This window comes from Dermacentor silvarum, chromosome 3 (assembly GCF_013339745.2).
Source record: "Dermacentor silvarum isolate Dsil-2018 chromosome 3, BIME_Dsil_1.4, whole genome shotgun sequence".
Classification (NCBI taxonomy): Eukaryota; Metazoa; Arthropoda; class Arachnida; order Ixodida; family Ixodidae; genus Dermacentor; species Dermacentor silvarum.
Window position 1 is genome coordinate 170,593,605 of NC_051156.1, and position 14,652 is coordinate 170,608,256.

Genomic DNA, 14,652 nt, shown 5'->3' on the forward strand with positions numbered 1-14,652 from the left:
TAATTGTATATATGCCGCCTTTTTAGCGTAGTTGGTCATCGTACGTAAATTTTGTTTTATATCCCAGAGCAAACGCCAACGGTTTTGGTATTCCGTTGATTACTGAGTAATGTGTTTCATGCGCGTGTATTTTGTTCTCGATCTATTAAAATTTGTGCCTTCACCCACCTCCCCATGTATTGCCCGCTAGGCCCTTAGGGTACCGAAGAAAAGAAAAAAAAAAAGCGTTCTAAATGCTTTGCACATGCAATGCCTACTCAAGCATCGGCTTTTAGATAACAGTAAGCATGATTCAGCGTTGTTTTTTCCCCTTTTTTTCTATGCATGAAATATCTGCGGCTGTTGCTTCTTTTATTACATCTTTTACTGAACCACTCGTAACGTGAGAACGTATACTATTAACCGTGGTTTCACAACTTCTCGCAACGTATTTTCGCCGTTGTCTTGCCCGGCGTTGACGCGTCCTCTTTACTCCGCGCGATCGATTACCGTACTGTTTCTTTCTTAAATTTTTTTAATTGACGAAACGTGTACCACGCCGTATACAGACAGTAACTGATGCAGTCCTGTGTGAGAAACACTTCAGTCACGTCTGTGACCTGGCCGGTCGCAGAGCGGCTCACGAATGAGCTCGCCAGACGCCGCGTCACGCTGAAAATACGAGGGAAACGCTTTCCATGAAAGCCGCCAAGGAATTATCTTCGTTTCAGGCATCATGCAGTGTGCGCGGTTTGCGCTGGAGAACAAATGGAACGCGTAATATACGGCCGCCGGCTGCGCGAAACAGCGCGAGCTGCCGATGACCACTTTGGCGCAAGTTCAAGGTTGGGAAGCTGTTGTGCGACTTCGATGTCTGGGAAACGAACATATCGCGGGTCCAACTCGTCGGAAGAAGCACTCGTAGCAGGTTTCCGATTAATGGCCCACAACAACAAACGCCTGGAGTTTTTTTTTTACGATTCATATAATTTCTCTCTAAATATACTTAGAGGGAAGACCTAGCTCTATTTTGCCTGCGTGCGCCGCCAATACGGCTTATCGTCCGAGATGCAATTCCTTTATAACGAGTATTACTTACCAGACATCGTGTAGGTTTAGTGACGCGAATGCTCGAAAGTGTCGGGGATTTGTTTTTGCGCTAGGAGTTACGCGGCAGAGCGAGTTAGATCTTAACATGAAACACTTAACTGGCTGTATCTGCAACGCATTGAGACGCTTGCGCACAAAACAAGTTAATCACAAGAGAAAACAAGATGCAACGTGCTTACTCATCAAATCCGTTCCGGAATCGTAGACGATTTACACACGCTATCCACGATTCCGACGGTGGCTGATCGCAGCGCCTGACTTCCCCCTGGTGATCGTGGCGCGAAACATTATATATGCTACGGTCCGGACAGTGAGCACTTCACGTTTTCGCATACGGTGGGTATAAGAAAAATATGTGCGTGATAAAGGGTTGCAGGGGTATCGTGCGGGAGCAACCGCGCAGAAGGAATTTACGATCCGGCTCGTGACGTCACACGAAGGAGCGACAGCGCACACCCTACACAAGAGAAGGAAGAACCCTACCACAGGGATATAGGAGTCTCGAAGGAATTCGAAATCAATGAAAAGGAGCTCTGAGCGCACAAAAAGGAAGAGATTCATGTCGCCATCCACTGGTATTACGTATAGGTCACCACATACGTGTTACGCATCCAGGGACTTTACGTTTCCATGCATTTCGCCGTCATAACTCACGCGCTCTTAACCAGCGTACGCAGTATACCGCAACGTTTCTCTCGCAAATGACTACGCAACTTTCACGGGATCTGGAACTGTACATTCGCGCACACACACACAAACACATATGCACACCCGGATCAGACCACCGGCATCACGCCGAGGGATCATTTATACATTCGGGGCGGAGGGGGGGGGGGGGGGGGGGGCGCAGTCTGCGGGTGTTTTTGTGTGCGCGCGAACATCTGCATCCACTATATATCACCATGCGTGGCACCCTCCCTCCCACCTCTCTCTTCGATACCCGTTCTGCGTAATCCCCCTTTCACGCCGACAGGGAGTTGATATGTATAGCCACCCTATGCCTTTCGCACGGTCCATTTCACGCGTAGTATTTCCGCTCCCTCACCGCCGCTCTTTGTATACACGGACGCTCTTCATTCCGCGTGCAGCCAGGCGTGGCTGAAACCTTGCTACCCCCCCCCCCCCCCCTACCTTACTTTCTATGGTTAGGTAAGCAGGAGGAAGAAAAGCGTCGTATAGCATAGCGATAAGAAAAAAAAAGCGATATACAAAAGCCTCTTACCGACTTTCCGAACGGCGACGTTAAAAGCTCGCCGTAATATCGCGCGCTCTCGATCGCGCAGATAGAAAGCACGCCCGAGAGTGAACGGTTCTGCTGTATGGCGTTACGCCCGATCCCGCGGTTTTTTTGTCTTCCTTTCGTTTATTTTATTTATTTTTTTTTTTTTTTGCGTCGCCGATGAGTGCAACTTGAATGAGCCCATGTGTTATTACGTGGATCATTAACGTGTATGGAAGGCGTCGTAGAGGGTAACACGTGAGTGGGAAAAGTTGCGCGCCCAGTATATATATATATATATATATATATATATATATATATATATATATATATATTTGGATGCCAGGAAATGTTCGGCGTTGCAAGTATTCCCAGCTCTTACCGTTTACGGCTGTACTCACCGTTACGCCGGAGTTTCTTTCTTTCTCTATATGTTTCTTTTCCACGATAAAACCAAAAGGTCGGGGGTTCATCAGTGTGCGTTATTAGATAGTAGCTTTTCCACGACGTGCGAGCATGGAAAATTGAGCGCCCAAGGACACCCCGAGGCGGAGCTGTAGAATCAACGCGTATTAATAACTGAGACAAATACGTCGATTTAAGCGGGGGTTTTTGCGTTTATTCTTTTATGGTAAACAGTGCGAGTGACTAAGCGGGCTTGCAATGTCAGAACTACACAATGCGTTCATTTGCTAATGGTCTTATACCACGATACCACATACTTATCCACATATACCACGATACATAACATTGTAGCCAACTCATTGGTGTTTTCAGACGGTGTATGAATAATGGCTGCGAGAGTTTTTGAGAATTATTATGTGAAATGTCAAAGTACCTCGAAAGGCATGTGTGAAAAGAATATACGATTTTTACTGAAAGCGTCCGGAGTAAAAGAACCTTAAATGTACAGTATATAAATCATATCGTAAGAAGCCAACAAAGATAGACACCAAGGACAACATAGGGGAAATTACTTCTGCTTACTAAGGAAATTAAAGAAATGATAAATTAATAGAAATGAATGTGGATCAAAAAACAACTTCGGAAACCACAAGTCGGAAACCAGTGGCAAGGTGTATGTATGTATGTATGTATGTATGTATGTATGTATGTATGTATGTATGTATGTATGTATGTATGTATGTATGTAGGTATGTATGTATGTACGTATGTACGTACGTACGTATGTATATGTATGTATGTGTGTATGTGTGTGTGTGTGTGTGTGTGTGTGTGTGTGTGTGTGTGTGTGTGTGTGTGTGTGTGTGTGTGTGTGTGTACGTACGTATGTGTGTACGTATGTATGTAAGTGTGTATTTATGTATGTATTTATGTATGTATACAGGCAGACTTCTGTAAGTTGGAGCACGCGACAAAAATGTATTGTGCCTATTTGGCGGCATGAATGTTAATTATAGCGAGGCCCATGATAAGCGGGAAGGGTTCGCAAATCTGACAAAAATGGGTGTGCGCATATTGTTGCGCAGAAAGTATGCCGCGGGTCTCCCCCCCCCCCCCCCCTTTTTTTTTTTCTTCTTTTTTTTTCTGACTGTTGGGTCTCGCTCGATGCGGGTGGGGGAGCCGGGCAGAGAGCGGTGCCCAAGACGTGGAACCACGAAAACGAGCGGTGCGGCCGACTGGAAGCCTTTGCATGGGGGTGGTCCGCGCCGGCGGCAGTGGTCGCAACGGCGCCTCGGGCATGTGCTCTCGCCCGGCTGCCGCAGTCGTATACCTGACAGTCACTTTGTGCGCGCCGTCAAAGGATTCTTCGGCACGCGGCCGACCTTGAAGGGACGCCGAAACAGATGGGGACACACACAGCAGCGCAGTGTGTGTGTGTGTGTGTGTGTGTGTGTGTGTGTGTGTGTGTGTGTGTGTGTGTGTGTGTGTGTGTTTGTGGTTCTTCCCTTGTGACCTGTGTTGAAGCGCGGTTCTTTCTGTTTCTGAGATGGGGACGAGTGTGTGTACGTGTCGCGGTCGGTGCTCGCTCGGCTCTACTGTCGATCAGTCATGGTTAGTTCTGGTTCCCTGCGTGGTGTTTTCGAGGCCATGTCTGGTCGCTTGAACTCTCGCCCCTATTGGAACGCGTCGGCTTGCGTGATTAGTCTGAGTCGGCGATCGGTGGAGAGGCCTGCGTCTCCCGCGAGTCCACATGTCCATTGCATGGATGCTCGAAAAAACGGGACTCAGTCTTTTCGGGGTGAGCAAGGAGACAGCAGTCCATGGTGCCACTTCACCACGGGAAACCAGGCCAGTCATGCAGGCCGCGGACGACCGGTATGGCATCGCTTTGTGTATGTTCGTGTGCAGTCAACCACAAAAATTTACGGACCACGCGATCTCAGAAAACGTTCAATTCCCGAGCAGCCTGTAGCAGTAGCCAGTAAAACTGTATACGACAGTGTTGTTAGCATATTCTAGTCGAGCTCCAAAGTGCAAATACCAGGCTGTGTTGTGAGGCTGCGGATAAATTAAGCTTTTCTCTGAGATAGCATGATCCGTAATGTTTTGTGGTTGACTGTACCGCCTAGCGTGTGGCTGTTTGTCCATATTCGCTGCAGACGTTTCACAGCCATCCCGACTCGGGGGGGTAGGGGGCGTGCCCTTTCCCGTGGATAGAGTTCATATTTTTTCGCAGTGTTTGCTTTCCACAGCTCTCCTACAACGGATAGCTAACTAGCTTCTTTGGCATACAAGCGTTCCGTTTCAAACCGTCCGTTTCTTGTACCCGTTGCCTAAGCTGGCGATCCACCACCTCGTGTTTGTCGTTGTCGAGTGCTCATACCAAGTTTCACCCCGTGTCGATGGGGGCGAAATGCGAAAACACCAGTGTACTTTTTTTAGGTGCACGCTCGAGAACTCTAGGTGGTCCAAATTATTCCGGTGTCCCCCACTACGGCGCGCCTCATAATCAGATCGTGGTTTTGGGCATGTAAAACCCCACAGTTTAATTAATTGTGCTCGATCAGCGATTCTCTGTAAGTAGGCGCGCCTGTGGTCGTGCACCTCGAACTGATCTTGGAGCCTTCGCGTGCTTTGTACAGCATTTGTACAGTACTGCGCAGTAAGACGCAGTGTTGTGCAGTATTCTACAGTATTGAGTGAGGGCATTCGCATTGACGTGCTAAAAAAAAGTAAGAGACCAGACCGCTTGTGAAGCTTCAGTGGTTCATCGTTCTGTAATCGACTGTTTGAGTTCTTGTGTGTGAGGGTGAACTTCACGCGACGAAGTAGCATTTCCCAAAATGTGCCGTACTTGTCGAAACGCTGATGTATAAAAGCACCCCACGGCGGGAAGAAAAGAAAACGTTGCAGTTGGTGTTAGTCGAACACAATAATTAAAACAACGCGAACGTCAGAGCACATGGTTTAAGCAGTGTGGATCGTCAGGGCGGGAAATTTGACAACCCGACAGAAACTGTCTTCCCTGCTGCTTTCGTTTGATTTATGTAGCCGAGTTCACCAAAGCACAAACTGTTCGCTGTTTCACTGGCGAAGTGCCAGCTATAGGAGCACTGGAGGCTACTTTCAACGCTACGTTCTGTCAGTTTTCTTTTATAAGCTCTCCAATGCGTCGAAAACTGTCAAATCTGATTAAAAGTATAAGTGCAGTCTTAATTTCATGCGGTTCATGGCCGTTACTCGTGGAAGAGTTCCGATGGCAATGTTTAACAAAGTGTTGAATATCTGTCGACATATTTGGTTTCCTCGGGCTCGGTAAGGAAAGAGTTAAAGGGCCCCTGAACCACCTCTCGGGTTTGTTGAAATAACATAGTCCGCGGGTAGCATTCGCTGTTGTGAACATCTCAGCCAAGTTCTGCTGTCGTACGCGGTCCGTGGAGCTAGCAAGCGGAGCGCGAAGTCACCTTTCTCTCAAACGCTCTCTTTTCAAAAACCCTATGATCCTCGCTCTTTTCTGTGCGCTTTATTTCGTCATAATGCGCACTCCAATACGCGGCTGCTATTGGTCGCTGCGGTCGGCTACACCGCGGCCGCCGCGAGGTGCCGCCACGAGTCCAGTGGCTAAGCGCAGTGCGGCTCTCTGAGGACAGCCGCGTTTGGCTTACGTTTAGCGTGGCGTAGGCACCAAATCGGAAATTTGAACTGCGCGCCACGGTGACGTCTGCGCCGTAGCCTTCGCAGTGCAAGGGTTTGGAGGAGGAAGGGGAGCACAATGGAGGCCGTGTTTGATTGCCGATAACTCTGCTTCTGCTGAACGCATTGAAGTACTTCTTGCGGCTTCTGAAATAGCCTATTTTCACTTCAAATCTATTTCTCCACTTCGCTAAAAATTGGTTCAGGGCCCCTTTAAGTCCTTAGGCGCAGAAGCTGTGCGGATAAATAGGATCTTATTTTATGCTCACTGATCTCGACCTCGTATATTATCACATTGTAATATGATAATATTACAATAATATTTCTGCCTTAGTTTCCCATGACGGCCAGTTTTGGCTCGTAATGTCACTTTCACGTGCTACTAACTTGGATACATTTCTCCTTATATCGCGGAAACTAGCCTGGATGCGAAGACGTCCGAAAAAGCGTCGGTATCACCGACTAAAAGTTCAGTATAAACTCAAATGCCAACAGACGGAAGCATATGAAACGCCATAATTTAGAATATAACGTTGGAAAACTACCCGCTGAATGAAGGTCGTTTTACAGCGAGATTTTATTAAAAGAGGCGGGTGGAGGGATAGTCGGCTTTAGCCTCGCAAAATTCAAAGAAAGGCATCGGAACTTTTTTTCATAAAAAAGTATGGCGTAGGATAAGCGGTTAAAGAAAATCATTGGTTAGTGTACGCTGACTGCAACGTTTCTGCGCAAAGACAAAAAATAAATAAATGTCATGAAATAAAAAAGCGGATGAAAGGAGCATAAAACGGCACTCGCAGTTGTGTACGATATATGCTATATCTTTGTGCTGTCGCATAGTTCTTCGTTAAGCGTGAATTGGATAGTGTTAATAGCGCGTTCATTTGGGCTGGTTTGGCACATCTTGTAAACAACAGCTTTAAACAGCGCGACGCATGAATGGTGTCCACACATTATTAAGAATAGCTGGGATGCGCAAATATACTGCTGCAAATATTGCTACTGTGTGCAGGGTTATACTATATGTAGTGATATGCGCCAGTACAATATGCGTTAACTTACTTATGCTAAGAAAACGACTAATACACAACTTAGTCTAGGGGATCGATTGGGCTGACCAAGACGTTAAAGCAAAGTATCGAGTGACAATTCCAGGATGTGATACCCGCATTACACAGTCAGATATATGCATCATGGCGGCGACAACATATTTCCATCATACACTTTAAGAACAAAGAGAACACTGACAGCGCCTTCTTGCGGGAGTTTAAATTGTCTCTTATTTTGTCTCCGTTAAGAAAGTTTTCGGCCCCTGCAGAGGAGCGTATACATTTAGTGTAATTGGAATCCAGCGAAGTAAGCACACTCTACCGGGAAGTTGTACAACTCTTAAATATGAGACTAGCACTTATACTATCGTGTAAAGGAGTCGTCTTACGTCGCTCTTAGTTCCCAGGTGTATCCCATCCACTCGATGTCTTAGCCGGCCGATGATAACGCAAGTTCCCTCACCCTGCTTTTTATAATTTTCAAAAATTTTATTATCCGGCGCTGTCATCAACAGAGCAAATTAAAAGTTATTTTGTGTCTTGATACCTTCTGCTTTCGATGTCTTGCGAAGCTCGAAAGATTCTTATCGCATAAAAAATAAACGATAAATGTAATATCTGAAAGAATAAAACGCACAAAAAGGCATATGAACCGATTAGTACAAGTGCCTCTTGGTCCTATCTTCCTCTGGGGCAGAACAGAAGAAAGGGTGATAATACAGTAAAAGGCTCGTAAAAATGCAGATAAAGATAGCGGAAACAGATGTGCCCAAGAGAATGGGTCGCAGAAACCACATGATGTGCATCAGTATAGCCTTACGTGCAAGCGACTGATAAGGTCAATGCGCTATGGGAACGCCGATGTGCTACGATATTCTGATGTCGTCATATTTTAGGCGACCTGATACGATAGTAGATGGTCGCCGATGCATAGCAAACCAATCGGTAGTGTCTGAACGGACGGTTCGTGTATCTTCCGTATGGCCCATGTAATTTCCGGCTATATATGGGTTGCCTCGCATCCGTTAAAGTACCAAAAGGACAGCAGAATGAAACTTGTTAGGAAATGGAACTTAAGAACGTAATTTAAAGACCAGGCTGTTGCAGCAGCAGCAGCAAAAAAATAACTTTTTTATTGAAGCCACAAAAGTAATACATAGAGAACTTCAGTATACAGATTATTGTTCTTGTTGGTATTGTTTCCTTTTTTACTCTATCCTCTCTGCTATTGTATATTCCTGTCATTTGTTCCCCTACGCCCATCTCCACCATTGCTGACCGCCGTTCAGCTGTCAGCTGACTGCCCTTGACGGTAACAGTGCGGTCAACAGCAATATATCCGCCTTCCTTTTCTTTTATTTATTTTATGTAGTTCAATAAACAGCCAATTACTACTACAACACCCCATGATTATGTCTCATCTTTGGAAGTAAATGATTTTTATAGTCCAATTGGCCTTGTCAACGCTTCGACTACACTTTCTACGCTGCGACGGAAAAACTTGCACCCATGGTATTGCCAGGCTTTTTTTTTTTGTGTGTGTGTGTGAACTTGTGCCTGTATAATAAAGCTAGCGTTTGCATTCTCCGCTGGTCTTGCTTTGTGGATGGCGACAACATTCTGTGGCGGTGCAGTTAAAATTGTTACTAGTAGGCGTCTAAACGCTATAGTATATACGTGCTCGTGTCTGGACGCAACCTAAATATTTATAGAAAAGGAACGTGCGCATTCAAAAACGATAGCGCAAGGAACTTGGCGACAACCCATTCGATTCGCCTCACCATCAGTTCGCTGTCGTTAGTACTGTCAAATTACACTCTGTGGATATCTCTCAGATCTTACCTCGACTGCAAAGCTTTCGCAAATAAAAGGGCTCTTATGATTGTGTCGCGGTTCTTACCGCCCGTTCGCCTAGGAGTGATGCCTCACAGTGTAAACAACTTCGTGTGAACAATGATTAACTACCCATCAAAAGAAAGAAGCTCGACGTGCAAAGATGCAAGTTGTTTTCCTTTGCTTTTCTCAAGACAATGAAACAACAAATTATAGGATAACTTTATTTTTATTGTTTGTGTCTTTATCTAGCTTAGAGCAAGAGGCATGCCGCTAATCCGTCATAAAATTGCTCGCTAAAAGTTTAGCTTTACCGCCGCGGTGACGCCGTAGGCGTCAAGACAACCTGATGGCGGCGTCAAACTAATCTGGGCTGTATGCATGGTAATTCTATACATGTGCAAAAGCTTTTTCCTCACGACTTTCCCTTCAGTGGCAGAGAAAGCTGTCGCCAGTCGTAGAAGTTTCTGCTTACCAAGTTTTTCCTACCTTTCCCTTTTCCAGAGGCAAACTCAAGACCAAGAAAAGCTAGAAGAGGTAAGCAGCTACCTTGTACGAATAACCGTTCGCACCGTCTTTTTCTACACAGCTGATAAATGAGCAGCGTGTCCCCTTACGAAGATCTCCGAAGCCGCAGTTCGCGTTACGTAATCTATCATCGAACTGCGTCTACTTGGACCCTATACTCGAAGAAAAGTTTGCACACTTGGAGGCTTATCCTGCCCCGAAATAATACTCGTTACCCGTCTTGCGTGTTTTCCCCCCCTTTCTTTAACGCATACTTTCGTCTTTGGGGCCTGTCATATCTTGCTGTTTCCTTCTCCTTTACATCCCTTCTCCTTATCTTCAACTTCCTTTTCTATCCCCTCCTTCCTAAAGTGTATGCAGGCTTTCTGCCTCTCTCGGTGGCAGTTTCCAGCCTGATCCTTGCCTATTTCCTCCTCTGTGTATTGTATGTGTATTTTCTTATCAAATAGTGATAATAACGCAACGCAACAGGTACACTTCCGGGTCAGGAACGGGATGCGCGTTATCAACGTGACGTAGCATTCTTTACATGACGGTAGCGAGCGTTGCGTTCGCAAGCAAGGAAACGCAAGCGAGACGTATGATTATTGTTTGGGGACGAGATACGCCCTAAATGGCGAAAGCTTTTTTTAGTGTAGTAATAGAAGAAGAAGAAAAAGTTTATTGTTCGAAAGGGTTTTGGTGGAATGGTCTCGGAGCCCGTTTAGTCCAGAGCTTTCGTTTTTCCTAAGCTTTGGAGAAGTCGGGGAACAGCGTTACCGACACTGCGGAGCTTCGGAACGCCGAAAGTCTATAGGGTGCGTCAATGCGCTCCTTCTCCTCCACCCCAGCAGAGCGAAGGAGAGAGAGCGCATCGAGGCACCCTACCATACGTCGCTGTAAGAACGCTGTACGGGACTATAGGCGACAGATCTTGTCGGTCGCGCCCTGACTTCGAAACATTTGACTAAGACTGCGTACTTTCTCGGTTTATTAGGAGATCGAAATTGCGCTTTGATGAAGACGTGCGAGTGCGCTCGAGTTGAAAGTTGGGGGCGCTGCAGCTGCACGTGACAGGAAAAAAAAGCTGTCAGCCTCGATACGCTGCGCATGCGCGTAGAGTGGAGCCCTCGCAGTGTTCCTTTTAAGCGTTGCCTTTAACGCTTGTTCAGGGGTGTACAGTCGTCAATGCGAAAAGGAACACCTCAATTTTTTCACAATCGTAGGGGCTAAGCACACGTGTCCTCCATATAAATGTTTTCTGTTACACTAAACGTTTTACAGGAAGCGTTATTGTTATGTATCTAGTTTCTAGATCTGAACCCACGCATCACGAGTTATTGACGTTTAAAAATATCGCTGCTCCCTGTTATACTGATGACGACTGTACACGAACACCCCTGACCCGCCGTGGCTGCTTAGTGGCTATGGTGTTGGGCTGCTCAGCACGAGGTCGCGGGATCGAATCCCGGCCACGGCGGCCGCATTTCGATGGGGGCGAAATGCAAAAAAACACCCGCGTACTTTAATTTAGTGCGCGTTAAAGAACCCTAGGTGGTTCAAATTATTCCGGACTCCCCCACTACGGCGTGCCTCATAATCAGATGGTGGTTTTGGCACGTAAAACCCCATAATTTAATTTAACATGAGCACCCCTGAGCAACATGAAGGCGAAATATAAAGGGTTATCAAGCATTATTAACTCCTCAGCAATCAGTCACCGTAACTTCTTTAATGCAAACTTGGGTCTTTCTTTATCAAACGCAGATTTTAAGATACCGTTATTTTGACACCCAACATGAAGAGGGGAAATTTCAGTCGTTTGAAAACTGGACATTCGACTGAGATATACTCCGTGTGAGGTTGTAAAAAGTATCTGTATGCAGATGGCGGTCGCAGCTGTGGCATGACAACGTTATGATGGAAAGTGGCAAGCGTTGGTGAACGTAACTTACATCCGAAAGGAAAACGAAAAAAAGAAAGCGTGCACTCTACTGAGAGAGATACGGGGGGAAAAAAATGCGCGATGGCGTTTGTGCAAGAGTCACGATTGCACGCTCATCTCCAACTGCGATGCTGCAGTTACTACTTAACACAACCTCACCATGTTTGCTGAAAAAAAAAAAAACGTTATTTTGTGAGTATTGGAAGAATGTTTAGGAAGCCCTACATTTCACAGGTACAATTTTTTCCCGATAGCATATGGCGGGTTAGTGTTTCTTTATTCGACTCCTTTCGACCCCACGACGTGGCGCGAATGCTCTCGAAAGGCCAGCATTTGCTCTTGTAGAAAAAAAAATAATAAACACCGTTGTCCGCGTTGTAGGTGCTGCAGGCATGCTCTTCCGGAGTAAAAGGCGCGCTAAAGTTTGCGCCAATGGAATTCTGTATACTTTAAGTTCGTTTGTGTGCGATACAACATTTGCGCTGCTCCCAAGTACACGTAGCAGAAAGGCAACTTTCTTTCTTTGTGCATATATTTACGCACTGAACACGAATACTGGCATTTAATCCGCGATGAAGTAAACAAGTCAAATGGCAGCCCGTGGAATCTCCGAGATGAGGTCAAATGCCGGGTGCAGCTGCTGCGATCTTTTCGGTGTAAGCCCGCAGTACGTGCGCTGAGGGCTGCTCCTGATTAAAAAAAAACGGGGGGAAGAAAAAAAAACGAAAATGTAGGAATCGGGAGTACTGTTTGCAATCGTGAGGGAAGTTTGAAAAAAAAGGGTTTATTAGCTTTACGCACGGAGCACAATGGCGAGTGTAACCATCGATTCAAGTGGTTCGCGCAGGCCACGTTAAGTTTGACGCGGTGATGGCACGCTTGACCTTGACCTACATTCGATCCACTGCCAGATCATGCGAAAGCAGGGCAGCTACCCGATGGTGGTGCTTCCGGTGGCCGGCGGCTACTGGGTGGACGGCGTGGACTGCGCCTCGCCCTCGGACGTCTTCGACAGCGTCTTCGTGCCGGGACACTTCACGCCGGCCAAGATCAACAGCCGGGAGATCGCCACCACCTACCGAAGGCACTTCCTCGGAAAGGTAGGCATTGTGTGTATTCCCACTAGGGCCACCATTACGTGGCGGTACAGTCGGGCAGGCATCCTCCGCTTGAGGCAGCTCCACTGCGCGTTAAGTGAACTGGTGACATGGAGAAAAACGAGAACAAGTCCAGAGACTTCGACGCGTATGTTGGGGTCTTTCCGGAAGCAGTGTTTGTTGCGAACAGGCGCCTGTTAGAGGCTGTCGTCATTACAGTTGAACACGGATATATCGAATCTGAAGGCGATCACAAAAAAGCTCGATATATAAGTAATTGGACATATAAGATAAAAATGTTATACAATAATTTTCAAGGGGATTTTACAGCTGTTTCATATACACAATAATTCGCTATATCCGGGTTCGATATATCCGGTTTCTACTGTATTTTGTTGTTAACGGTTGACAAATATGATGGCAGACTACATTAGAGTCGGCGGTCCCAACGGACATGGAGGAATCAACGTAGCCCATTCCTGCCGTTTACGTTCCTGATTCCTGTCCTTTATTCGTAATTTTTTTTTTACCATTTCGAGATTCTTTTTGTTCCTCTTATACTTCATGAGCATTACGAGATGACTTTTTTTTCGACCTCTTCACACAGAGAAACAATACAAGCGGAAACCTATATGGACCTACCCATCGCCTTGACAAACTGTCCTATAAATGAGGGAGGTTTTTTTTCCGACAAAGCCACCAGGCTTGCGGAGGAACAGTACAAGCGGAAGCCTATATGTGGAGCGACCCATCGCCTTGACAGACTGTCCTATAGATGAGGGAGGGTTATTTTATTTTTCCGACAAAGCCACCAGACCTCGCAGGAAAGACAACACGAATGCGGGGCTCGCTTGAAGTTCTCGTTCAAAGACTGTTTAAAGTTGTGCGTTTCCTTCCTCGTCTCAGCCAGATCCCAATCACGGAAAAGCAGGCTCGAAGAAAACAGCCTTGTCCAACGAGCCTTTTTCGTTCAAAAAATGGGAGCCACCGGTCGACGAGGTGGCGGACAACAATAACGCGAGGCGTCATTCTCAGAGTTTGGAGCCGAGTTTATATTTCATTTAAACTGAGTGCGTCCGCAGAGACGTGATCTGCTTCGACAATGAATGACCGTAGCAGTATATATAGCAGCCTGGCATGGTCCCATTCAAATCCGCAATGCAGCACCACACCGCCTCGACCACTTCAAACGCGCTACGTGTTGGTATTGCACAACCAACGCGTGCGACGCCTTTTTGTGGCACGCTTGAGGTCACAGATTCACTCACACATTTCGCATTCTCAGAAAAAGTGTTTTGTTATATCACATATGAGCAGAAAAAAATGGTACAAACAGTTTGTGCTAGGACACTTAACCTTTTTTGTTTTTGTTTTTCTGTACGTTTTACATTCTCATACTACAGCCTGTCACACAATCAGGGCTTCATCGTATTGTTTCTTGTTTCTTTTTGTTCTTTCTTACGTTGCCTTTTCCATCATTTCACCAGTACAAGGTCTCGTCAGCATGAGTGGTCAACATATTGGAACATCGAGACGAAGCCGGGTCGGTTCCTTCACCCCGTTCCACTCATTTTAAAGCGAAGCAATGATGATGATGACGATAAAATGTATTTATTGGAGGATGGCTCGAAGACCTATTATGTGGAATAGGAAGGGGAGAGGGGAGGAGAAATAAAATGAGTCGAACGGAATATATATATACACTGGTGCATGAAGCGCGCTGATTCCTTTGCTATCAATATGTTCATAAGCGTAGTTATATCAAACACATTCGAATATAGCGTTTATGCTCCTTTCAGAGGATCATAACGGTCC

At 46.2% G+C, this 14,652-nt stretch overlaps 1 protein-coding gene across 9 annotated transcripts in view; it reads left to right on the forward strand.

The window, feature by feature from the left end:
• Positions 1-14,652, forward strand: part of LOC119446083 (rap1 GTPase-activating protein 1-like) — a 254,894-nt gene that overhangs the window by 199,762 nt on the left and 40,480 nt on the right. For all 9 annotated transcript variants that reach the window (XM_037710424.2, XM_049663886.1, XM_049663888.1 and 6 more), the window contains 2 exons: positions 9,793-9,825; positions 12,652-12,840. In XM_037710424.2, coding sequence (XP_037566352.2) covers positions 9,793-9,825; positions 12,652-12,840 — 222 coding nt within the window. The remainder of the gene's footprint in view (positions 1-9,792; positions 9,826-12,651; positions 12,841-14,652) is intronic.